At 39.8% G+C, this 27898-nt stretch overlaps 1 protein-coding gene across 1 annotated transcript in view; it reads left to right on the top strand.

The window, feature by feature from the left end:
- FNDC1 (fibronectin type III domain containing 1) overlaps window positions 1-27898 on the top strand; it is a 333787-nt gene that overhangs the window by 56893 nt on the left and 248996 nt on the right. The window contains exons 2-3 of the mRNA XM_073672788.1: window positions 23753-23944; window positions 26024-26122. Coding sequence (XP_073528889.1) covers window positions 23753-23944; window positions 26024-26122 — 291 coding nt within the window. The remainder of the gene's footprint in view (window positions 1-23752; window positions 23945-26023; window positions 26123-27898) is intronic.

Below are 27898 nucleotides of genomic sequence, written 5' to 3'. Positions count from 1 at the left end.
CGTTCTTTTTGTTATCTAGTATCAATCTATTTTCTGGTGGCTTGGACTACTACTATCGTCATATGTAATATGTAATGCCGATAGTCTACCATAAAACAGGTTGTACTGCTTTAAAATTTGTGCTTACTATTTCCCAAATTTCCCTTGACATTACTTTGTTTGGTTATACCTAATTTAATTAGTTTACCTCAGTGTTCTATATAACTACATTGCTTTTTTGGAGAAAAAAAAACTGTGCGAACATACCCTAAGGCCAAGGTCACACGGTCGTTGATTCTCTCATGCAAGAGAATCAAGCCGATTATGCTAATGACACTTAGATCAAACTCTGTCAGAGTTTGATCTAAGTGTCATTTTACTGTGATATGATTCTCTTGATATGATTCTCTTGTATGAGAGAATCGCATCACAGGTGAAGAGAAGTCAGAGAACTTACCGTATTTTTTCGGACTATAAGACGCACCGGACCATAAGACGCACCCCAAATATTGGGGTGGAATATAAAAAAAATATCTATTTTAATAAGATGGGGTCCATCTTATAGTCTTAATAGGTACAGTATCTTACCTGGGGGTCGGTGGAGCGAGGGTCACGGGAGGCAGGGTCCTTCAGGAATCCGGTGCTCCAGCAGCGGGGAGTTACGGTGGAGCTGGATTGCAGGGCCCTCCGTTCCCTCCCTCAGGATCCTGGTGGCTGCAGCAGAAGAGATGGCTGGGGCCCGATGCCAGGCTGGGGGCCGGGGCCTGGCTAAGGCCCAGTGCATGGATGAGGGCCTGGCTGAGGCCTGGTGCATGGATGGTGGGCCGGGCCCTGGGCCTGGCTGAGGGCCGAGGCCAGTGTTTGGAGATAGGGGCCTGCCTGCGTGCCACTGAGGCATGTCTGGGAACCAGGACCGGTGGTGGTGGCGGAAGAGGCAACAGCAAAGGAGGGTGAGGTGGTGCGGGTGACTGGCTGGGGGCCGTGGGTGTCTGGCTGGGGTTAGACTGGATGCGGGCAGTGTCTGACTGCGGGCCTTGGCGGTGAGTGGAGGAGGAGGTGAGATGCTGCGGGTGTCGGGCTGGGGGTCAGCGCGGGTTGAACTGAATGCAGGCAGTATCTGGCTGCGGGCCGGGGTGGTGAGCGGCGCAGGTTTCCGGTGTGGCAGCCATCTTCCTGAAGCTGTGATCTACCTCCTCCTCCTTTGCTGCCGCCGCCGCCGCCAAGGAGGGAGATCCCGCTCCACCACCACCGCAGGTACGCAACTTTCGGACCATAAGACGCACTCCCCATTTTCCTCCCAAATTTGGGGGGAAAAAAAGTGTGTCTTATGGTCCGAAAAATATGGTAATTTATCCATTTTCTCCATTCCCTGTGTCCATGGTAATCGGACATCCGAGTGCAGTCCAAAGTTTCACACGCACCCATAGACTTGTATGGATGCGCATGATCCGATCATCAGATGCACCTGAAGAATGCTGAGATTGTTTTCTCAAGCTGAATCAACATGAGAAAAACAATGCAGATCTGTACAGCCCCATAGTATAACAATGGGCCGAGTGCTACCCGATAAAACATCGGATAGCACTCGGCCGTGTCATAAGACCATTTGACTGCGTCCTTAGTATTATTATATTTGGTAAATGCAAAGTAAGTTTTACATTCACAGACATTTTCTACAGCAAATAGGCAAGTACCTATTAGTCAAAATAATTTGTAGTGATGTATCCCCAAAACAACAACTACTTTTGACCTTGAGCTGAATTGTCATGCAGTGTGCAACCAATGGTGCCACACATTGCTTAGTTAGTTTTCTTATATATTTTGCTCACTTTTTACACCCTGGTATAGTTCAAATAATGTTATAATTCAATTGCTCTATAAAGTTCTTAATTACACAAGTGCACATTTTTATTATAGTGGTACCTTTCCTCTATGACCATTTTAAGGTACTGTTCATTCCTACTGAGCCTTTAGGCTATATACATACTACAAAATATCAAGTAATCATGGTAGAAAGATGACATGGACATATACAGTTATGGCCAAAAGTGTTGGCACCCTTGAAATTTCCAGGAAATGAAGCATTTCTACCAAAAAATTATTTAATTACACATGTATTGTTATACACACTTATTTCCTTTGTATGTATTGGAACAACAAAAAAAAGAGAAAAACAGTCAAATTGGACATAATTTCACAATACACCCCAAAAATTGGCCTTTCTATAATTGTGAGCAAACAACTTTGTTTCAAGCATTTGATTCTCATTCAAACTCACCTGTGGCAAGTAACAGGTGTGAGCAATATGAAAATCACACCTGAAACAGGATAAAAACTGGAGAAGTTGAATCAATCTTTGCATTTTGTGCCTGTGTTTGCCACACTAAGCATGGAGAACAGAAAGAGAAGAGAACTGTCTGAGGAGTTGAGAACCAAAATTGTTGAACAATATCAACAATCTCAAGGTTACAAGTCCTTTTCCAGAGATCTTGATGTTCCATTGTCCATGTTGTTCAACATAAATTAAGAAGTTTACATCCCTGGATGTGGACGGCAGAGAAAAATTGATAAAAGGTTGCAATGCAGGAATAGTCCAGATAGTGGATAAGCAGCCCCAATCAAGTTTCAGAGAAATTCAAGTTGCCCTGCAGGCTCAGGGTGCAAAAGTGTCAGCGTGAACTATCCATCAACATTTGAATGGAATGAAACGTTATCGCAGGAGACCCAGGGGGACGCCACTTCATTTTCTGGAACAATTTCAAGGGTGTAAACACTTTTAGCCATGACTGTTAATAGTCCTGCTATAGGTCCCTGGCTGAAGAAATATATATTTTAATATTAATATATCGTAAGTGGGGATGAACAAATCAATCCTCTACAAAGCAACTTTAAGTTTAATTGCATGAAATTTACAGGTTCCAGCGAATCTGAACAATTTGCGATTCGATTTCACACATCATTGAGGTTTGCATCAGCCAGAGAGCAGGCTCGTATAACGTCAAGCACGGTCATGCGGGCTTCCCCATAATGATTTGCAGCTGCCACTTTACATGGTGTAGTGAAGTCAATCGGAGGAACTATCACAGTCACTATAAAAAAATGAGGGCAGGGAAAGCAGTGGTCATTTTGGTGTTTTACAGCCTAGGAATAAGAGATCAGTGTGCACAGTTCACCATTGCCGGTTGGAATAGAAAGGCCTAAATCAGAGTGTGGTGTACTACTGCGGCACTGGAGAACATAGAAAATGGGCGTGGTAGTCTGAGTCTATTAATAATAATACATACGTTCAAGTGATAGGGAAGTTTAAGACTTGCTGAGTCTTTATGACTGTGAATTGATTGGTCAGTGAAATACTGCATTTCAGGACCTAGCTTTTCTTTTCCTGTTCTATTTGATGTTCATGAGTAGTTGTTTTTTAATGTTTAAAAAGACAGATACTTTTTTACTTTTTGCATATGTGTTTCACTAGTCTAATTTAGCAACTGTACACCACATGACAATACTGCCTGGGAACCAGATAGAGGTGCCAAGGAGATGATATCATCAGAGGAAGAGGATATAGACCTCAATGATAGCCAGTGGTAGTGATCTGCAGCCATGAGATCCTTTGGGGGAAAATCATCTTCTCCTGCGTTTGACCCTGGAACAGGTGTTTCCACTGACAGGCCATGGTTATCTTTCTCCTCCTACACCTCCTTTGCATCCTACTCAACAAACATGACCTCATCACCTACAAAAACAGGGCACTAGCAAATAGTTTTACAGCTTGAAAACATCGGGGACAAAAGCCATACTACCGCTATGCGTCAGTTGGCAAATTGCACGCTGGATACTCTCTGTAAACTGCAGTTGGGAATTGATGTGAGAGAGAATGCATGCAACATTCTGTCTGCCTTATGTTTGGACAAAATAACTCACATTCCCTGCCTAAATGTAATTGTGCAAAAGAAATATACCTGCTTGAGGAACGTGGTGGATATGGCCAGTAAAGTGTCAGCTCATTTCAACTATTCTTACATAGCTGGTCCTACATTGCCAGACATCTCCTTGCCTGACCCATTCTATTCTATACTGTGTGGTCAATGCAGCTGCCACTGCTGTTAGACACCCACATACATCTCCTGCACTTGTTCAATGTATTATATAGCTATATTGTCCTGTTGCTGGGAAGCCTACCCTCTTCAGGGTATACAAGCATGAAACTCCTCCCAAATTAAGGATGCTATTTCACAGATTCTTGATAAACCATTGCTTCTTCACTTTGAATACAGTTAACATGTTCCTGCGCCTTAAATAAAGGGATAATTTTTGACGGCTTGATAAAAAGTTATTGTATTTGTTTAGTCATTTTGAGAATAGCAAACCTGTTGCGGATTCCAAAAAAGGATAATTCTTTCACTACAAGCTGAGAAGCTATTGCTTCTTCACTTTTATAACAGCACATCTTTTTCTGCTCCCTGAGTAAAGGGATAATTTTTGGATGGCTACTGAAAAAGCTATTGCTGCCTTACTTAGGAAAGAAAAAAGCTGTTGGTACTTGCAAACACAGGGATAATTCTTGCACTAGCCCTTGTAATATAGCCATGGCTTTTTATATTTGTGCATAAACACCAGCAAAACAGGCATCTGCTCCCCAAAACAGATAATTTTTTAACCATATTTACAATTTAAGAAACCTAAAAAGTTTATTAGTGCAGTATGTTGTTAGTTACCATTGGTTATTATCTATTTTTCCCTAGCCAGATATGTTGAGGTCACTTGGACATTTCTAAGAGTGCCTTAGAGACTTTGCAGTATTGTAATTTATGGCAAATCAAACTTTTTGGATGAATTCATTGAAGCTTACGATTTAAAATTGTAAAATATGTGATCATCTATAAGACACAATACTCATTTAGCAGATTAAATTGTCAGAAATTGTCATCAAGGTACAATAACTTAAAAGCTTAGATAGTCATATGCTTTTACTCAATTGCTATATGGTAAATGTGATTTTTTTTTGTTACCAAATAGAATTTATATTTCTGAATATTTCTTTTAAACTCGATGTTTGTCCAGCACTTTCGGAGACACGGTGTCTTATGTGTTCTTTATTAGCTGTTATGGTATAAAACCAGAATTATTACCTGCTTTGTTCTTAGAAGCTTTGGGAACTCTTAGTCATTAGTTTGGATCCTTTTTAAAAATAGCGAGCCATTAAAAATACTAAGTGAGTCTTAACAGATCTCATTCCCATCTGGTTCTTATTGGTAGTAGATTGGAATATTTCTTCTATAACGGTTTGCAAGAGGCTATCAGGTAGATACAAATCTCACTAAATGGTTGGAAACAAAAACTATTGTTACTGGGCATCAGGTTCAATATATACAGTATGTGCAAGTTTAGAGACTTTTGTAGACATCTTCAAATTTCCCTGGAGCCAAGTCTAATATTGAGAGACTTTTAACTGTAATAATGCCAAGATACATATGTTGCTACATTTTCATATGGTTTGCTGTACAGAGCTGATTTGGAATCCTCTCTCTACCTCTGATTAGTTTTGCACAAAAGGTAACACATTATCTACTGTCACAGAAGGAACTAAACTTGTGCACAATGTTGAATACTTTAATGTTTTTCTCAAAAAACGACATCTCACTTCACACTTTTGTCTTGTTTTGTCTTTGCAATGGAATACCTGGTTTGGCTTCTTATCCTTCGGGTCCATTTTCATTTACGACCAGCAGCACAATACGACTACCAATCAGTAAACTTTCCCTGATTGTCACTTGTTTAAATGGTTGTTTACAGAAGCAGAGCGCTATAAATAATGCTCACTAGGGGATATGTAATAGATCAGTGCGATTCCTTTTACAAATTTTTGAGGATCATTTCACTGGATGAGTGAGAGATTCGCTCATTCGCTGGATGATCGGCAGTTTTTTTATACAGCAATATATTCGTAAAACGAGCATTTTGATGAACAGTCGTTCACAATTATCTTTCAGTGTAAATGGTGCTTAAGTCATGTGACAAGGTCTGTTAACCCCTTCACGATCTTTGACGTAAGTTTACTTCATGGTCGGATAGGGGTTCACCGGGAGCTCCACGTAAGTGATAGCTGAGCTCCCGCTGTCACGGCCAGGAGCGGTGCCCGCACTGCCCAGGGCATTTAACCCCCTAAATGCTGCAGTCAATATTGATAGCATTTAGGAGGCTGGGAGAGGGAGGGGGCTCCTCCTCCCTACAGATCGGCGCCCCTGCGATGTCATTGCGAGTGCCCGATCATTGCCATGGCAATGGTCATCATGGCGACATCTGGGTCACCCAGCTAAAGAAGCTGTTACTGATGCTAAGAAATGACGCATGGTCTAGGAGGCTTCTGTCAGTGCAGCACTGACAGGTATAATGCATTGCAATACATTATACCAGTGATCAGAGCAATGAAAGTTAGGGCTTAGCACTTGTTGGCCCTTTTGCCATCACTCTGCAGTCCAGCTCACCCCAAACCATCTCGATTGGGTTCAGGTCTGGTGACTGTGGAGGCCAGGTCATCTGGCGTAGCACCCCATCACTCTCCCTCTTGGTCAAATAGCCCTTACACAGCCTGGAGGTGTGTTTGGGGTCATTGTCCTGTTGAACAATAAATGATGGTCCAACTAAATGCAAACCGGATGGAATAGCATTTCGCTGCAAGATGCTGTGGTAGCTATGCTGGTTCAGTATGCCTTCAATTTTGAATAAATCCCCAACAGTGTCACCAGCAAAGCACCCCCACACCATCACACCTCCTCCTCCATGCTTCACTGTGGGAACCAGGCATGTAGAGTCCATCCGTTCGCCTTTTCTTCGTTGCACAAAGACACGGTGGTTGGATCCAAAGATCTCAAATTTGGACTCATCAGACCAAAGCACAGATTTGCACTGGTCTAATGTCCTAGCAGCTATTTTACCATGAAGGCCTGCTGCACAAAGTCTCCTCTTAACAATTGTTGTAGAGATGTGTATTCTGCTAGCAATGTGTGTGGCATTGACCTGGTCTCTAATCTGAGCTGCTGTTAACCTGTGATTTCTGAGGCTGGTGAATCGGATAAATTTATCCTCAGAAGCAGAGGTGACTCTTGGTCTTCCTTTCCTGGGGCGGTCCTCATGTGAGCCAGTTTCTTTGTAGCGCTTGATGGTTTTTGCAACTGCACTTGGGGAAACTTTCAAAGTTTTCCCAATTTTTCACACTGACTGACCTTCATTTCTTAAAGTAATCATGGCCACTCGTTTTTCTTTACTTAGAATTTGTATTATGGCAAGAAAAAAGCAGCTAACAGTCTATTCAGTAGGACTATCAGCTGTGTATCCACCAGACTTCTGCACAACACAACTGATGGTCCCAACCCCATTTATAAGGCAAGAAATCCCACTTATTAAACCTGACAGGGCACACCTGTTAAGTGAAAACCATTTCCAGTGACTACCTCTTGAAGCTCATCAAGAGAATGCCAAGAGTGTGCAAAGCAGTCATCAAAGCAAAAGGTGGCTACTTTGAAGAACCTAGAATATAAGACATATTTTCAGTTGTTTCACACTTTTTTGTTAAGTATATAATTCTACATGTGTTAAGTCATAGTTTTGATGCCTTCAGTGTGAATGTACAATTTTCATAGTCATGAAAATACAGAAAAATCTTTAAATGAGAAGGTGTGTCCAAACTTTTGGTCTGTACTGTGTATATATATATATATATATATATATATATATATATATATACTTCAGTATGGTCATTGACAGTCTCCAGAATAACCAAAGAAAAAACTAGCTGCCCCCATCAATCTTTTATTACAGGTCGGTTGGACATCCATTACTGGTAACATTGAACCTCAAGAGGCTTCAGGGGTGCGGTTTATAGAGCAAGAGGAATGAAGTTATTAAATTTTATGTAATTAATCCAACAATTAGTCAGTGTTTATAAAAATATACAAAAGATGTTACAAACATAAACATGGTCAAATCATCGCCCTGGACTCTCCTGAGGAGCTGCGACAGGTGCCCCAGGTGGGACTGAAGATGAGAATGTCATTCAAGTAAGGGGCAGTAAACTCATCTAGTTCCTCAAGCAGCTGGTTGACCAATTGCTGGAAAGTGGCAGGAGCATTCCTCGTGCCGAAGGGCATGATGAGGGATTTGTACAATCCGAATGGGGTGATGAAGGTGGATCTTTCCTGTGCCTCATTGGACATGGGAATCTGCAAGTACCCCCGACTCAAGTCCATGATGGTTAAATAAAGGGCACTGGCTAAGCAATCCAGCAGTTTATCGGTGTGTGGCATTGAGTATGCATAAGGGGCTGTGATGGTATTTAGCCTCATGTAGTCCACACAGAACCAAGTCGTCCGGTCATTTTTCAGGACCAGGACTACAGGTGAGGCCCACGCACTTCTGGACTCTTGGATTACCACCAGGTGCAGCATTTCGTCTATCTCCCTTTTGTTGACTTTTTGCACTTCTGGTGAGGGACAATATGGCTGGGTCATGAGTCAGTGTAGTGTTATTTTTCCTGTTAGTAGAGGTCTCACAGCATAGACATACCAAATGGAGGATGTACACAAGCACCATTTGGTGGCTAGCAGTGACATATGTGTGCCATAGTAAAGTTGAAAAGTGCTCCAGCCTGAACTGTTGTGTGTGAGGTCTGTCCCAGTTGGAGGAGATCAGGCCATATGTATCAGAGTGTGCAGTACTGCTATTCCTGACACAGCAGAGCAGAACATTAGAGATAAGTGGATGTTTTGATATTCGAATACAACTACTTAACCAAATTTTTACCCTGAAATTTGTGTGAACCTTAATATTGGAAAGCTCGTGATTACTTGGAAAATACACATGGAGGAGAGTAGAGAGAGAGAGAGAACCCCATTGATCATGAGAGCTTACACTCTATAGGAGAGAGAGAACCCCGCTGACCATAAGAGCTAGACACAGTTAGTAGACTGATGCCTATGTTTGTTGGACTATAAAGCAGTAACTCTAAAGTATAGGCCGCCACAATGAGAAAAGTTCCAGAAAAGCTACTGTAGAAAATTGGTGCCATAGTGAGGTGACCATGAGTGGCGTTGTGACCAGAATTAAAGCATTGTGTGCTGAATTCCTGAGATAGAGAATCATAGGGAATGATTCATCAAGTAATTTTAGCTAGAATACTGTCATAGAAAAGTCATAATTGCCGCACAAAATTCAGAAAATGTTGCCTTTTTTATGCCACCTTCAGTACTAGATATGGGGGAATTCACAGGGCCCACAGATTACTGACCTGGGGTCCTGCAAATCGATTCTCCCATGTCTATTCGGCACCTTTTTAAACCCCTTAACGACCTTGGGTTTTTCCGTTTTTGCGTTATCATTTTTTGCTGCCCTTCTTCCCAGAGCCATAGCCTTTTTATTTTTCTTTCAATATGGCCATGTGAGGGCTTCTTTTTTTGTGGTATAAGTTGTACATATTAAAACGCCATCACTGGTTTTACCATATCGTGTACTGGAAAACGGGACAAAAATTCCAAGTGCGGTGAAATTGCAAAAAAAATGCAATTCCACAGATGTATTTTTTTTATTTTTTTTTTTTAGCACGTTCACTGAATGTTAAAACTGACCTGCCATTATTATTCTCCAGGTCATTACGAATTCGTAGACACCAAACATGTATAGGTTCTTTTTTATTCATGTGGTGAAAAAAAAATCCAAAATGCCCCATTTTCCAAGAGCCGTAGCGTCTCCATTTTTTGGGACCTGGGGACGGGTGGGGCTTATTTTTTGCGTGTCGAGCTGACCTTTTTATTGATACTATTTTGGGGCAGATGTGATGTTTTGATCGCCCGTTATTGCATTTAATTTCAATGTTGCGACGACCAAAAAAACGTAATTATGGCATTTAGAATTTTTTTCTCGTTACGCTGTTTACCGATCGGATTAATTTTTTTTATATTGATAGATCGGGCGATTCTGAACGCGGTGATACCAAATATGTGTATGTGGGATTTTTTTTTAATTATTTTATTTTGAATGAGGCGAAAGGGGGGTGATTTAAATTTTTATATTTTTTTATATTTTTAAAAACATTTTTTTTCCACTTTCTGCATGCTTTAATAGTCTCCATATGAGACTAGAAGCTGCAGTTATCTGATCGGCTCTGCTGCATACGGGCCATGGGTGGTGCTCATAGCAAGCGAGCTATGACAACCACAGGGGTCTGCTGCAGACCCCGGGTTGTCATGCCCACCCATCGGTGACCCACAATCACGTGACGGGGTCACCGATGGGCGGGGCTAATGCCGCTCTTCCGGTGCGGCGCTATTAAATGCCGCTGTCAGAGATTGACAGCGGCATTTAACAGGTTAACAGCTGCTTATGGATCGCAATTCCACCCACGGCTGTTGCGGGTACATGTCAGCTGTAAGAATCAGCTGACATGTGCCCGGTTCAGCACATGCTCAGCGCCGGAGCTGAATCGGGGGTGATGGACTTGGGCGTACTGGTACGCCCTAGGCCATTAAGGGGTTAAAACAATGTGTGCAGCTTACCACAAGGGAGCCTGGTGGCCTAGTCCTGCCCAACAGATTTATTCAAATAAAGTTGCTATGAATTATAACAGAAATTTACTCTGGTCCATGACTGGAGTACTTTTTATGCACCTCTTAGTGAATTTTATTTTAGTCCTGTAAATCCTTGAACAATGCTGACATATCGATAATGTATGTAAAGCGCTGCGGAATATGCTAGCGCTATATAAAAATAAAAAGATTATTATTATTATTATATCAAACCCCAGTCTTGATGAGTTCCACCCATAGATTGTTTCACAGATACAGAGGTGCCACTGACGAGAGTGCCTGCCGTCTGTCACAGCAGAAACTATGCAGAGAATCAAAGATGCTGTTAAAGGAAGCGCCAGCAGACTGTCACAGATGTGAGAAATTTGTTGTAAGTGTAAACCAAGTGTTGCAGTTGTCAGCTATCTACCTCTGTTTAAGTCAACCTCTTGTCTGCGGAAAGCAGTGGAAAGGAAACCATCAAGCTTGTGGTATCATGTAAGACTGTTTACAATACAGCTTGTTGCGTCACTGTAACTAAAGTCTTTGAACCCACATCTGTGTACGACTGATTCTTTTCACCTTTTCAAATATCAAAAGACTGACCGTCACTTCCAAACAGAAAGACAAATGTGAACAGGTGCAAGCTAAGAGCCACTCTATATGTAACTAAAATCTTTGAAATGACATCTGTGTACGGCTGATTCTTTCCACCTTTTCACCATCATATCCTTTGCTGTTGTTATGGATTAACATTGACACACCACCTGGTTGTGTTTTTGCTTTGCAGTTGCCAAATGTATGCATATTCAGTGCTATGTTTTATATTACTTGATGTTGTATATTTTCCTGATAGTTTTTAAATACATCAGATAGGGACTGCTTTGATCTGGGTTACCTTGACGTTGGCAGAGAGGCTTAGCATACATTTTTTGCAAAAAACATGTCAACTAAATACCCCGTTTTTTATCACCTTTTTACTAGAACTTGCTGTTTACTGTTACTTTTTTACAACAGAGTATTTTTATACGTTTGTTTTACTGTGTCCTTGTGTGTTTCATATTTTCCTGATAGGTAGCATTGGGCAAACCTTATACTGGACACTGTAAACACTGTAAAGTTAATATAAAATAATATATAATTGTGTTTTTACTGCCATTTTTAAGCATTGTTCTGCAACTGAAGTGTGACACATGTGCAACATAGTGGATAGTGTCCAACAAGATGCTACTCATAGTGATTAATGGGTTTGAGATGCTGTTTATTAGGAGCGAGGGTTGTACTCTGTCCTTTAACAGTTAAGGCACTGTTTAGCTTATAACATGGGACCACGTCAGAGGGCAATGGGGTTTCGGCATTAGCATACATGCAGATTCCTTAGTCTCTGACTAGTAGAGGTCGGACATATGGAGATAGAACAGGTGCAAGACGCAATGACTGCACAACATAAACTGCATTGTTGCTAAATACAATGTACTTACAAAAATGAAGGTTCCTTGCGCATAAATTGGCCAATTCATATATGGCCATCAACAGCAGCAAGGTGACCTATCTCTGATGGGTACCTAAGCCAATACTCATCAAACCTGCCTACAGGCATGCTTGAATTGGCCAATTTATGCGCTAAGAACCTTCATTTTTGTAAGTACATTGTATTTAGCAACAATACAGTTTATATCTCATTTATTCAGTGTTTGCATATATCTTGGCCCTTATAGAGTGCTGATGTGTTCTTTTTTTGCATATGCAGATAGACAGTCTGGCAGAAAACAAGAGATGTGGCGCACAGCAGAGGTGTTTTCATCATACCAATCCTGAGTATTGTGGGGAGTAGCATAAATAGTACAAATGGTGTACCAATTCCAGAATATAGTTAGGGCCACATAGGAGTAAAGTAGGTAGCTCCATGTAGTTTATTTCAGGTAAGGCTTACTATACCACCAAAAAAAGAATGTTTTTATTAATGAAGCACTCCCACTAAGTTTTTTATACATTAAATGTGTGTGTATGTGCATGTAATGTAGTGAGTATATTAATATACTCACCTACTGCTGCTTTCTCTCCGGTGTCCAGCGCCGCTCTTGTCATCTTCTCAGTGACGTCACCCCTCTGCAGACTCTGTAGGTCACACTGTGCTCTGCGTGACCCAGAAGAGACTTTTGCAATGTAAGCCTATGAAGGGTCAGAACAAGGTTTTACATTGTAAAAGAGACTACCAGCTCATGCATAGAGTATAGAGTGAGCCGGCTAGCCGCAATTGTGGTAACATCACTGAGAAGCAGAGAAGAACAGCTTGGACAACGGACAGAAGGGCGTTAGGTGAGTATATTAATACACTCACACTACATTACATACATGTATACACACATTCAGAGTTATGAAATACTAAACTTAACGGGAGTGCTTCTTTAATGAGTGAAAGGGGATTTCCTCCACAGTCAGGGGCATAAAGGCTTTTGCCTGTGAGTGAAAAGTGCATCCACTATATAGTGGAGATATAGCCCCAACAAGACTGAAAATTAGGAAAAGAAGAGATTTTTACCTAACAACAAGGACTGACACACTATAGCAGTCTTTCTGTTGATTGTGAAAGGTACTGCCACACTAGAGAAGGCTATAGAACGGTAACTGAGAGTGATGGACTAATACAGGGGAATTGGAAGTGTTGGCTGAAGGAAGATGCTCTATAGCAGCGCATTGCTGTCAAGACAGTTAATCAGAAGATGAATGCAGAACTAAGAAATTTTGAGCGTGACACTCATATAAAAGTGACGTTGCTGTGGAAAGTGCCAGCAATCTTCTGACTCAGTTACATCTATTGCCTCTTGCAATAACCTGTGTAACCACCAAGCACGTTGCCCCTTGAGCGACTCTGAATCCATGAAACATGTTGCTTCTTCAAGAGTAGAGGCTATTTTTGAACTGTCTCCTATTTAATTCTACATTCCTTTCACCACCCCAGAGTCAGGAGACCACTACATTTGAAGGAGCACAAAACCATCTACATCCAAAAAAACAGTTACATCATACACAGCAGTGTTGTGTTGTTCAGTGCTGGATGAGGCTCTGTATTAGTCCCATCTTGACATTGTTTCAAACACTTTTGTATCAACTACCTATAGTAATTTATACTTCAAATTTAAATAATCTGACACTATAGTAAAAATGTAAAGGTAAAAGGTAAAAGTACATACTGTGTACATGGTGTAAGTAGGGCCGAGGTCCATTCTCATTTCCATGCAAACTTTAGTAAAAATCAATATATCTGCCTTCTGGATAGCTATGTTAAGTAAAAACAGGGTATTGTACATATATTTGGCATATCAAGTTAAAAGCAAGACATTTTATTGACTGATACATGCATTTTATTACACTACATAGCATACAAGAATGTATTATGAGATTAGTATTAAATCACAATATTATATTTAAATGTGGTATCAGTGGGACTTTGGGGCTATGGAGCAATGGGTTGATCGGAAACACATGGTTTTATAGTTTGGGATGAAACTTTCTGATCTATTTTACTTGATGGCTGTGCCTTGAAATAAGAACTGGCTCATATATCAATAGACCATTATAACCAGGAAACATCTCTAAGCGAAGCATTGCAGATAGAAAGTGTATTAGAATATAATACAACCCTGCATTCTGGTTGTATAGTAGTAGTAAAATGCTCTATAATTTTTTTCATATGGTTAATATTATCCTTACTTTCAAAATCATACGGCATAACGTTCATACCGGAAAATCATGCTTATATTTAATGCAAACATAAATGTATTCCAAAATGTGAATATTTTGCTTAGTACTTCCCAGTGTAGAATTCACCATCATGGTAACGTGCCGACACAAGAGTTCTGTCCACTCAACCATAGTGAATACCAGCAGCATATAATGGCATGCTGTGGATGTCAAGCTCTAGTCAATTTATACTACAGATTTTCTCTGCAGCATATGGATAAAACTTCAAGAAATCTCATTCACAATACTGATACTGTAAAAGTCCATATTCAACCCATGTGAGCAAGCCCCGCTTGGATATTTTGTAATTTACTAGAGAAATCTTAATTTTTAGAATTTGTTACAATAGTACATTTATTTACCATACTTTGCTACATTGTACATAGCCTAGGGCAGTTTTAATAAATGATAATACTTTAGTTTTCATCCAATTTCTGTAAGTAGCTATAAATTGCAGTTTGACATTTGGATTACAATCCTAAAATACCTTTTATTACAATTATTTTGAATACCACCATGTACCTAAAAAATAGAATCATAGAATCATAGAATGGTAGAGTTGGAAGGGACCTCCTGGGTCATCTGGTCCAACCCCCTGCTCAAAGCAGGATTCACTAAATCATCTCAGACAGATGTCTGTCCAGCCTCTGTTTGAAGACGTCCATTGAAGGGGAACTCACCACCTCTCGTGGCAGCCTGTTCCACTCATTAATCACCCTAACTGTCAAAAAGTTTTTTCTAATATCTAATCTGTGTCTCCTCCCATTTAGTTTCATCCCATTGCTTCTAGTCTTTCCTTGTGCAAATGAGAATAAAGATGATCCTTCTACAATGTGACAGCCCTTGACATATTTGTAGACAGCTATTAAGTCTCCTCTCAGTCTTCTTTTTTGCAAGCTAAACATTCCCAAATCCTGCAACCGTTCCTCATAGGACATGGTTTGCAGACCAGTCACCATTCTGGTCGCTCTTCTCTGAACTTGCTCCAGTTTGTCGATGTCTTTTTTAAAATGTGGTGCCCAAAACTGTACACAGTATTCCAGATGAGGTCTGACCAAAGAGGAGTAAAGACCGATAATGACTTCACGTGATCTAGACTGTATGCTTCTGTTAATACATCCCAGAATTGTATTTGCCTTTTTTGCTGCTGCATCACACTGTTGACTCATGTTCAGTCTATGATCTATTAGTATACCTAAGTCTTTTTCACATGTACTGTTGCTTAGCTCTATTCCTCCCATTCTGTATATGCTTTTTTCATTTACATATATATACAATAGTCTGAAGGCAGTTGATTGCCAGATTAAATATTAAGGGGTCTGTATACACATGGTGCACTTTCACACAAGTTATGTTCTTACCAAGTTTCTTACCATGTGGAATAATTTCTGTTTGTTAGTTTTTGAACTGAAAAAGAAGTTGTGTTTTTCCCTCTACAGTCCATTATCTAACGTGCAGAAACTAATTCATAGAACTAAGGGCACATTTAGACGTCAGTGATTTTTCTTTCACAAAAAATGGTTTCATCGCTGTTTTTGATCACAGTTTAATCACAGTTTTATTAGTTTTTCTTGAATGAAAAAAAAACAAAAACTGATGGAAGTTTCTCAAGATTTTCCTACCAAACAGTCTCTGAAAAACAGACAGCAACATGGATGACGTCCGAATTTTTGTCTTATTATTTCCCATAGAATTGCATTGGTGAGTTTGATCCTAGACTCGCATCAAAATCCGATATATGTCCGTGATTTTGTGCAGACCACTCAGTCCAAAAAAATACACGGACATGTAAACAGCTCCATACACTCCATATACTATAATAGGTATTATATCCATGAAAAATATTGTTAGAACTTGTATAAGAAAAACTGACATCTAAATGAGTCCTTAGTAAGATTAGACCCTGTTTTCCTTAGGTGAATTCAACCAGTTTATTGTCTCAAGTAATACATGAAAATTTGTGCTCTTAGAAACACTATAAAACACAAGACTACAGCTGTATAGTAACATAGAAGCTCCATAACTGAAGACACGTGTGCCATTGCTATAAAACTAGCCAGTCGACAGGTAGTTGTTGTATTTTACAGAAAGTCTTCTTTTGAATATTTCACATTGTAAATCTTGATAAAATGTCGTAGAATGTAGTAAATACTTTGACCCTGATTCACCATTGTTGTTTCTCCTTATTTCTTAAGTAATTTGCTCCTTTTTAGTGGCTTTAGTATTTGCACCTTATTCTTTATACGTTTTGCACCACATTTTAAGTTGTTTTTCTTTTTTAAGTTGTTTTTAATATTTCCGTGACAACTTTGCTTATCCAGTTGTTTTAGACAGACTCATGAAATGAAACTTTTACTGGTGTATTTTTGAGACATCATTAAATTCCACAACACAAAAAAAGAAAAGTGACTTCAAAACAATCACAAATGATAAATTGGTGGCCTTTATCTTTACTTTCCTTGAACTGATGCTGACTTAGGTCCTATTCAGATGATTTTTCTCTTCTGCAATAAACTGACTGATTTGGATCATATTTGATCCGACCATCATTTTCATCACATATTTTTTTTGTTCAACAAGTTTTCTCAACATCTCCTATCAAACAAACATGGAAATCGGACAATATATGGATGGCACAAGGATAGCATCCAATTGCTGTTTGATTTTTTTCATGGACTCTAGACTTGTATTGGCTACTTTAATCTGTGACATGGATCAAAAGTGGAAATGTCTCCATGTGTTCGCATGGACCACTCGGTTCGCAAAAATGCATAGACATAGGAACAGCTTCATAGATTATAATAGTATGTGAAAAACTAACATCTGAATGATCTCTTACATGAAGTTTTCCATTATAATCATATCTTTATATTCATGCCATCCCAGTCACAGACAGCAAACGATAGACATTCATTAGAATAAACTATATTTTACTCTTTACTCTGTGGCATTTAAGAGAGAATGGAAATTTAAACAAAGCCAGGTATGGGGAAAAATGTCCACTGAGCCATTCTCCTCCTGCTTCTTTGTGACTAACTTGGCTTGATTGACAAGGCCTCTTTCTATTTGCATATATGGATTGTCCATTTCAGGCATTGGATGCCATTCTTATTTGTAGAACATCACTATTTAGTGATGGGCAGTCTGGCTCTTTTTGGTCCTTTTTGGAGGTAGATGTAGATGAGGCCTTAAATTGCCACACATCTCCTTGGCTGACCTGTCCCAACTCTCTATTGTGCTCCTCCTGCCACAGCCACTGCACAGTCACATATCTTCTGGCTGTCCACTGTGTTTCATAGTGCTAGACTGCTGCCAGGGCTGCCGTTGCTGGCTTTAAATAGTTATACATATCCATGCTTGCCACATCTTAGCTTTCTACCATTCTGCTCCTGCCACAGCCATGCCAGCCTCAAATTTCCTAGCTGTCCACTGTGTTTCTTAATGGTAGACAATACCATTACTGCTTGGTCTTCCGTTGCTGACCCTAAACTGCCACACATCAGCCACTGCAAAGCCACATAAACCACACATCTCCTGGCTACCCACTGTGTTTCAAGTGGTAGACATTACTACTGATGCTGGGAAATATACTCTCTTGAGGGCACACAAACATGAAACAACTCTCAAAATAGGGCTCATTTTTTTAAAAGGCTTGGTGATAACAAGTCTTAGTTTCTGCACTTTGAGAACAGTAGCAAACCAGTTGTGAACTCCAAACCAGTTGTAAACTCAAAAAAATGAATAATTTTTCAATCCTAGTTGAGAAATAATAACTTCTTCATGTTCAAAACAGTATATCTGCTTTGTCAACCTAATCAAAAGGATCAATTTTGGATGGCTCATGCAAAATGCCTCCATTTCCATTACCTTTGTATAAAAGTAAAAACAAGGGCATTGTTGCTCCTGACGATTTTGAGTTGCAGTTCATGGGGAGTCAGCCTGCAAGTAAGTTGCCACTTGATATACAGCAGCAACTCTTCCTCTGTATGACTTTTACTCCCCTAGGCTTTAAAGCTGTAAAACTACTTGCATGAGTTAAAATAAAGTGGTTGAAGTGTGGAATCAATGATGTTGTGCCCATGGCTGTTAGGGATGGGGTCTTGTTACTTGAACAGGATCAAAAGGGGGTGAAGGAGGAGACAGATAACTACTGCATGGTGGTGGAAACATACATAGATCCCTATTGCAGAGGCCCCACCATCTGTCCCAGAAGTTGAGGTGCATCACTGCCACTGAAAACATGCACCATTTTGGTGGCACTAGAGTTCAAGTCCTCTTCATCTCTGAAGAAACAATTTGCATATTTAATTTCCCAGAGAAGCATGCAAAGTGCTTAAGTCTCCTCATACTGGCATGTCACTCTCCACAAGGAGAAACCTTACCCCTTAGATCCCAGTCTTAGCCTCTCACCCAGCCAAATCAGCCTTAACTTTTATACTGGCTGTGATAGCCCTCCATGATTGACTGGGATAGACCATGTGATCTAATTGATGCTGGGCATTATGGGCCAAACCATGCAGCTGCTGCTGACGCCATTAACACACTCACTGAGTCTTCAGCAGTGAGTGAAATGGCGGGGGCATTTTTTTTCCGATTGTTGTGAATAAAATTGCAGATTGTTTGAAAGAGAGAGGGTCGTAGCACATGCCTTTCAATAAATTTGGAATCTTTGAAAATCAAACCATTAAAGTTACATAGAAGTTGTAATATCTCTGGAGGCCATAAAGAGGGTTTCCCTACAAAGAGGGCAACCATTTCGACTGAACACTGAGCGCTCCTGCAACATAAATAAGTGTCCATATGGTATCTGATCACTGGAGGTCAGTGAAGATGAGACAACCCTAATAAGACATATTGTATATAAAAATGGCATGAACTACAAATGGTAATATACTTCTGAAAGCACCATTGTTACTTTTTTAATGCAACTTATGCTACATTATTAAATATTAAAAAATATGTTGTCAACATGAGTTGCTTTGTTTATATGTATTTTATTTAAAATGTATATCACTAAATTTCATGGCTATATATATATTTTTATATATATAATGTATATCGCTTGATTTTTAATACAGTAAAATGTTTTCCATTTTACTAACCATTTTGGATATTCTTGGATTTCAAATTTCTTTTCTATAGACATCAAGTATTATAAATATGTGATGGTGGTCTTTTAGAAAACCTTGGAAACATTCCATTGTCATAAATCTTTTAGCTCTTCACCTGAGCTACAGCTTAAAAAAGATGAAAATCATTCCTGGTTGGTTGTATCCAGCCAACCATAGAACTGGGCTCAACCATCTGTGAAAGAATGTAGCTTGAGGTTTAGACTGTTCTGGACTGAGAGACATGCAAAGGCTTGCTCTCAAATCCACATATATTCTGTCTGCGAGGCTGGTAGCTTAGAGCTAAGAACTGGTAGAATAAACATGGAGAGACCTAACTTTGCCCTTGTTTTTATTTCAGATATTTGAGGGATGAAAATGTTTCAAATTTATTATAACTGTGGTATTTTCATTTCTTTTGAGGTAGCTAAGAAAACATTAATTTCTCATATTGGCAGCAAATATGCTCAGCAAATCCAGCTTGTGGCTTGGTTTAAAAAAATGCTGAGTTGACGACTATCTTGAGAATTTTGGAACTAAGACTATTGTCTTATGACCTGAAGTTACAGAGAGATGATGTATTTACCTCACTTGACCACATGAAGGAATGATCATGGTTTTTCTCTGCGGAAGCTATACCCTTGAAGACTCCTTATAAAACTGTTGGAGCTTTGTGTTATACTGAAGGCAATTTCTTGTTACATAGGTGTTGCATTTTGAGTAGATAAAATCTGTTCTATAATTTATGGAGATCATTTTTTTTGTAATGTCAAAACATAGTCAGGACGTAGAGTCAATCATAAACTTATGAAAAAAAACAATATGCGCTGAAAATAACTGGTAATCATTAGAAGCCTGCCTGTGCTTCTGTGGGTCTGTTCCGTGCTGAGTGATGTGTCTTTGCCAGGAAGTTTCTTATTTCTTTGCCTGGAAAATTCAAGATGCGGTATATCACATGTCCCAAGTTCGTGAAAAGCACCAGACAAACAGTGTAGGCAGCGTTCTGGCCGGACATATCTGCTCTGACACGCGTTTGAATAATCTGCTGCCCTATGCCTGTGTGACGTCACCAACCTACGGGCTCTCCTTCTAGAAAAAAGAGTACCGACTGTCCAACCAACGCGTTTCTGAGGCTCCGACCTCCTTCGTCAGGGATTACATTCACAGTACATGGCAGATCTTATATAGATGGGTGTCCAACTACATTGGTTCAAAATACAACTTATGTTAGAATTATTCGCATCCTATTTCACTGTTTAGACCAAATAGTCCTAATATGTTTATGTTTAGCATGAAGATCCATTTGCTCTCTGCAAAGTTTCCTCCTCTCCAATGTTCCTTCACATTTTTCATACCCCAAAAAATGCTACCTGTTATTTTACCATTATGTACCATTTTATAGTGATATGACAATGGGTGTCCAGTAAATTGTTTTATATTATATATATGCTCCTTCATTCTAAATTTTAGTTTGTGTTTCATGCTGCCTGTATAATATTTATGACATGGACACTATGCAATATACTGTATAATTCCTTTAGTGTAACATGATATATGTATTTGTATTTTAAATGACTCCTCTGACGTTCCAAATATGAATACTGGGTTATGTTTTTTTGTTACTTTACACATCACACATTTTTTGCAAAGAAAAAAACCTTTATTAAGCACTAGGGTCTTATTTTTAATCATGGGTTATTTCTAACCACTGTTGAAATATTTTCAGCGCATATTGTGCTGTTTCATATATTTGTCAGTTGATCTATCAAACACGTGGGCATAAAGTGTGTCGGTATACAGCTCTAAATAACAGTAAAGTCTGGTAGCGCTAGTGCGTATAACCTCAAGTATTCAATCATAAGCTAGTTCTTTATCATTGGTCATTCAGGCATAATTTAGCATTTTGGATCATTTTCAGATTAAGGGCTCATTCATATGTCAGTGATTTTCTCGTGTGACAGTTTCATCAGTGTTTTTTTAAATCAAAATTTAATCGGAATTTGGTTAGTGTGTCTGTTTTTACCATTACAATTTGGTCCGAGTTTCATAAGTTTTCTCTTCAACATATTGTAGATTGGGTAGACAGATTACTGGTAGGGGCTGGTGAGGACCCAGTGGTCATGGTGCCCATTCATTGGCATCAATGAGAAAGTTAAGGGTTAGTGTAAGGTCCTTATAATGCTCTCAGGGAATTAGGCTGTAAGCTTAAGGCAATGAGCTTGAAGGAAGTATTTTCTGAAATACTACCTGTACCATGTGCCATGCCAGAGGGGCTGCGGGAGGATGCGGAGGTGAATAAGTGGCTCAGAAATTGGTGTAGAAAGAAAGGTTTTGGGTTCCTGGAGAACTGGGCCAACTTCTCTTTTGGCTACAGGCTCTATGCTAGGGATGAGCTGCAGCTCAATGGGGAGGGTTCGTAAGGAAAAATGACTAGTACGTTGCCCGAGTATTTAAGCTAGGAACTTAAGGGGAGGAGGGAAGATAGTGTAGATAGTGACTTGGACCAAGGTAATGAAGGTGGGGGTGGCATGCGGCGGGAGGCTTGGGTTAAGAAATGGCAATTAAAGTTCAATGTAGATAAATGGAAGGTCACTCACTCAGGTAGAGGAAATAAAATGTATAATTATGTACTAAATGGTAAAACACTGGGTAGAACTGTCAATGAAAAAGACGTGTGTATGGGTGGACAGCAAACTCAGCATTAGTGACCAGTGCCAGGCAGCTACTGCCAAAACAAAATCATGGGATGCATTAGAAAAGGCATAGATACTCTTGACAAGAACTTCATTTTGCATCTATACGAGTCACTAGTGCGACCACACTTAGAATACTGTGTACAGTTTTGGGTTCAATGTATAAGAAGTACATTGCTGAACTAGAGCGGGTGCAGAGAAGAACGACAAAGATTATTAAGGGAATGGATGAACTGAAGATACCAAGACAGGTTTTCAAATTTGGGGTTTTTCAGTTTGGAAAAACGAAGGCTTAGGGACGATCTTATTATAATGTATGAATACATGAAGGGATAGTACAGAGATTTTTTTTACACCTAGGCTTTGCAACGGTGACAAGAAGGCATCCTTTACGTCTAGAGGAAAGAAGGTTTACTCATAATCACAGATGAAGATTCTTTACTGTAAAAGCAGTGAGATTATGAAACACTACCACATGATGGTGTAATGGTTGATTCAATAAAAAAGTTTAAGGAGGGCCTGGATGCCTTTCTTGAAAAACAATGTTACTGGTTACGTGTGCTATATTTTGTATAGCGATGTAGATCCAGGGAACTAGTCTGATTGCCTTATGTGGAATCAGGAAGGAATTTTTCCCATAATGCAGAATTTGAAAAGTAATGTGCCCCTTCAAATGAGTTCTATCTAAAGGGCTTTCGGAGTCATTTTGACAGATTGGAACTGGAATGAATTGCTGTTGATCCAACTATTCTCCATTTAAAAAATATGCTTCTCGCTGTGGATCATTACAGTCTTGGAAGGCTCTTTATAATCTTTTTCAGACTGATATATTTTTCATTTTTCTTATCAATTTCCTTCGTTAAATATTGTTTTAAAATGATTTTTGGTATTGACTCTCATGGAAAAGTTTAATACATTGTGAATCATAGGTACAATTCCCATATAGAAGACTAATTTTAGTTCTTGAATCTGTTTGGTTGTAAGGTATTGCAAATAAAAGTTTCACCATATATGAAATAATGGCATTTACTTCAGCTCTCTAGGCACATCAGCTGTTCTAGTGGATGGCTTACAGTAAATTATCAGTTAGCTTTATCTATGTAAGAAATTTAAAGATCCCCATGAGATTCATATGAGAATTAAAGTCATGTCTACTATGAAAATATATGAAATTAATCAGCAGAAAGTATTTGACCTATTTATGTAAAAAAAACAAACCCAAACGGTAAGTTTAAAGATCATTGTGATAATTATTAGTGATGATCGAGCATGCTCGTTGCTCGAGATTTACGAACATGCTCGAGCGAGCACCTATTATCTTCAGCATGTTCGGGCTTTAAGTTTTCGTCGCTCCGTGAACATGATTTGCATCTGTTAGACAGCTTTAATACACGTGAGGAATGCTGGAAAAACAGGCATTCCTCACATGTATTAAAGCTGTCAAACAGTCGCAAATCATGTTCACGGAGCGACAAAAACTTAACGCCCGAGCACGCTGAAGATAATAGGTGCTCGCCCGAGCATGCTCGCTCATCACTAATAATTATCAAATACTTTCTAACAGAGTTATATGTTATGTCTAATATTGTTAATATTGTAGAAAAAATTCTAAAACTGACATATATTCCATTGATTTACACAATTTCCACATATGGTCTCTCTTCTGTTTTTTAAGAAAAGAAGTTACCAAACAGAACATTTCGATTGAGACCTCGTAACACTGATGACCGAACACTCGTCCCTCAAACTGCAGGAGTGAGGACTTTTCGCAGATTTCGGAGTCATCCTTCAAATCTGGGCGAAAGTACAAGAAGGGTTAACTATGCTCCACTAAGGACAGTTGCTCGTAGTGAAGACAAACAACGAGGTAGGATGCATTCAGAATACCCTGCATATATGGCAAATATACAGAGTACTCTACATATTTAAGAAGCATTCAGAATACTGTAAACTGCCCTACATCAAATAAATGGATTCTAAGACCATGATATTATGTAAGTTGGATGGGGCAAAAAGAATAGCAGGTAAAGACACATAGTTAAAATGAAGAAACACAAAACTTTACTTAAGAGTACAGGTAAATAAGTAAGGCAGTTTCAATAAACACATTTAAAGGGCTCAGCACACTAGGAATACAATCTCTCAATATGAGGCCATAATAATTGTCAGTTTCTAATTATATACATGTTATAGCAGCGCTCACACCCAGCATGGGTCCCCTTCCTTTCCCCTGCAGGGGCTCCAGCATATTAACATACTTGTCCGTGCTCACATGACACTTGCTTCCTCTCAGGACCTGCGCATGGCACGCAAGTCTCCTGGGAGTGTGCTTAGGGTGCGCGCTCCCTTCCTCTTAAAGGGCCAGCGTGTGCTGCTAAAAACGTTCCCAGCCAAAAGCCTTTGGTATATAAGGCATCCTCCCATATTGGGAGGTGCCTTAGCAACTTTCATCAGTCAGTGTATATCATGCTAGCTAAGGTGTAAGATCCCCGTTCCCATGCTCCACTTACCTGATCCTGTCCGCCCTTATCTGTTCCTGTTTCCGTCCATCCTGCTGAACCCATACGCTATCTATCCTGCCTGTTCCTAGTCCTGGTTCTGATCTGCCTGAACCTACACCTGTGTACCTGCACCCTTGATCCTGTACCTGTGGTCATCCTGTGTTCCTGTATCTGTCCTGCCTGTGCCTGATTCCTCACCTGCCTACCAGCCATATCCCTCCTGTTTAACCAGTTCCTGGCTGGCCCTGCTTCTCTGCCGCTTTGAAAGTCAGCTGCCATGGCTCCGGGTCCGTCCTGGAGTAGCACCTGGTGTCCATCTGGAGCCAAGTCTAACCCCACCATCAGGGGCTCTAGCAAAGAGTCAGGTGTTTGCCTAGTTAGCCCCCTCCAGGCTCTTCCCGGACCATGGTACAGTGGTTCTACAACCATGTGCATAACAACACATAGTCCCATAGGACCTGCTTCATGCCTTCATTCATGGCAAGGGTCTCAGATCAATACAGCTCTCAGATCTTTTATAGCTGTTGATCATCTACTTCCATAGCATAATAGCAGCATATACCACCATGGTCTTTTCTCTAGCCATTTCTCATCTTGTATCTCAAAGGAAAAGGTCTATAATTCAAGTCACACTCTCCTCTTTAACCAAGTACCAGCTTCCCTTCCTCATCAGACTGTCTCTTTTGTTTGCGGCCGTCTTTTCTGCAAGCATTCACTGTAACATTAGGTTGGAAGGGGCATTGTTTCCTTCCTGCTAGGCTTTTGCTCCATAGGTCTTCCAGGGTTCTCCTTTGTCTGGTACACGGGGCCTAAGGCACACCTTGAGCTGGAGAACATGCTCAACAGGCTAATACATTCACCAACTTTTCTAAAACTAGAAGAGGATTTTCTTATTGACGCAAAGCCAAAATATGGCCCCAGCATTTTTGTCATCAAACAGCAACAAGGAAAGCCACCATTTTATGTAAGGTTTTACAGTTTTTTTGCAGCTAGATGTTGGTTTTTAGTTAACTAGAAATTATAAAGTGCATTATTTTTTGTGGATTGTTTCCTAATGTTGGGTTCATTTTTGGGGTTTAGTGGCATCTTGTTCAAAATGCTCTAGGTTCTCTATTTTTCATGCATTTACTATAGGCCCCTCTTTACAAAAGAATGGTAAGAAAAATGCATATATAAAAGGTTAAATAAATGGCACAAAAAATGGCATTACAATCTTTGTGTATGAGGCCTTAGGAGGCTACTTGAGGCATAACATTCCATTGCCTCTAAATAAAGGCCTGTTAGAAAAGTGATAAAACATTGGCTGAGATGAAAGTAAAAAAAATGCATGTAGCCACGATTAAAGTGAAATATTGCACTGGTTAGATCTGTAGCTACGATTCCTCTTTTTACTCAGATTTCTGCTGTAATTACACTACTGAAGATCTTTCATTCCTTCCTTGCAGCATCTGAGTCTGTACATGTGGTCTCCCTTCAGTCAATGAATCCCCAAGGAAAAAGCCAGCCAGTATATCGGGCAGCTGTTACAAAGCTTAAAATTCCAGGTATGAAGCTTGCTTACTTTGATAATGGGCCAAACAGTGGCACTAGTGCTGGAGAATTAAACACAGAACTTGCGGAGTTGGAGGACGCAAGTGTAGTGGATTAGTGAAGAAAAAGATCAGATAGACTTGTGTTGAAAAGATGTCTTTTTCTTTGTCAGTATATGTTTAAAGCTAATTTTGCTATATTTGGTACAAAATACAAAATATAAATATCATGTTTCTTTTCTTCTATGATAGCATGGTTAAGGCTAAGGCTACATATGGTGAAATATGTTGTGTGATACTGAGATCGCGGTGTTGTATTGTGGCATTACAGGTAATGATTTCCTATGGTGTTGCATTGCAATCTGCGAGCTACCACAACTGTGAAAGTTGCAACTGTTTCTAAATATGTTGGATTTTCTGCTACTGGTCGCAAGTCGTACACAACTCATTGCCAAAGACATGAATACAAGTTGAATGAACTTGCGACTTTCGTGCGACTTATCTGCAATCTACATATTGTTTTACAACAAACCCATAGCACTAACATAGTTGTGCTAAATCAATTCACAGACAAGTTCCACAAATGTTTTTGTTGTTTTTGTTTATCTGAGAATTGCTGACACGAGACTGTTTTTAAGAGCAGGTGCAGACGACTGTATGTTCTCCATCCAAGAAAAACAGTCCGATTATGCTAATCACACTCTGATCAGAGTTTGATCAGCGTTTGATCAGATTGGGATCTGTTATTCTCATATGTGGAGAATTAAAAAAAAATAAGTTTCTCCTTCTCTTCCATTCAGTCTGTCCGTGAAAATCGGACCGCATTCGGATGTCATCCGAGTGATGTCCTATATTTTCACAGACACATATACATAAATGGGCGAGTGCCATCCGATTTTCGGAGGGAAATCATGCATGCTGCCATTTTTTTCCCTTGGACCAATTAGTCCGAGGAAAAAATTCGACATGTGCACGGCCCCGTAGAATAACATCGACCAGAGTGCGATCCAATATTTTGACGAATTGCACTTGGGCCGAAACTACAGTCGTCTGCAGTAGCCCTTAGTGTAAGCATAAACATGTGAATGACAATATTCATCAGCTCAAACTAAATTTCTGTCTGAACTGATGTATGTAATAAATTACTCCAAATCTCATTCATCTATTATGTACAAAAAATTCAGATGACCTTACAACTAAGCAAAAAATAAAAATACATCTAAATATCATTAGAGACTATGTCATCAAAACTCACGAAAGCCAAAGCTAGAGAAGGATGACAGAGGCTGTGTGGACATAGGTACTGTAAAATTAATTGCATACATAATACCGCAACCACAGTTCTTTATTACAGTATTAAAGGGAACCTGTCAATCAATACATGCCACCTAAACCATGGGCAGCATGAATTAGAGCCTGGCTGCACGATTGCAACCAGCTATGTTGTTCTCTAAAACTCTATTGCATTTCAGAGAAAACATAGTTTGAAAATTCGGATGGGATAGACAGAGACAAGACAACACCCGTGGGAGAGACCGGTCAGTCAACTAGAGTGATGCGGGTAAAAGCCAGCCATAGGCGGCGCTGGACTAATCCTCTTTTTCCCTATGATCCCTTTTGGATTTTCAACTTATGCTTTCTCAGAAACGCAAGAGCGTTTCAGAAAAAACATACCTGACTGTAATCGTGCAGTCAGGCTCTAATTTATGCTTCCTTCGTTTTGGGCAGCATGAATGGATGGACAGGTTCCTTTTAAGATGCATTGTGCTAAAGTGCAATAGATCTCAACTA

Source organism: Phyllobates terribilis, unplaced genomic scaffold, assembly GCF_046119375.1.
Source record: "Phyllobates terribilis strain yellow unplaced genomic scaffold, ASM4611937v1 Scaffold_3__8_contigs__length_932513732, whole genome shotgun sequence".
Lineage (NCBI taxonomy): Eukaryota > Metazoa > Chordata > Amphibia > Anura > Dendrobatidae > Phyllobates > Phyllobates terribilis.
The sequence above is the reverse complement of the archived record's forward strand: the minus strand, read 5'-3'. Positions and strand labels throughout refer to the sequence as shown.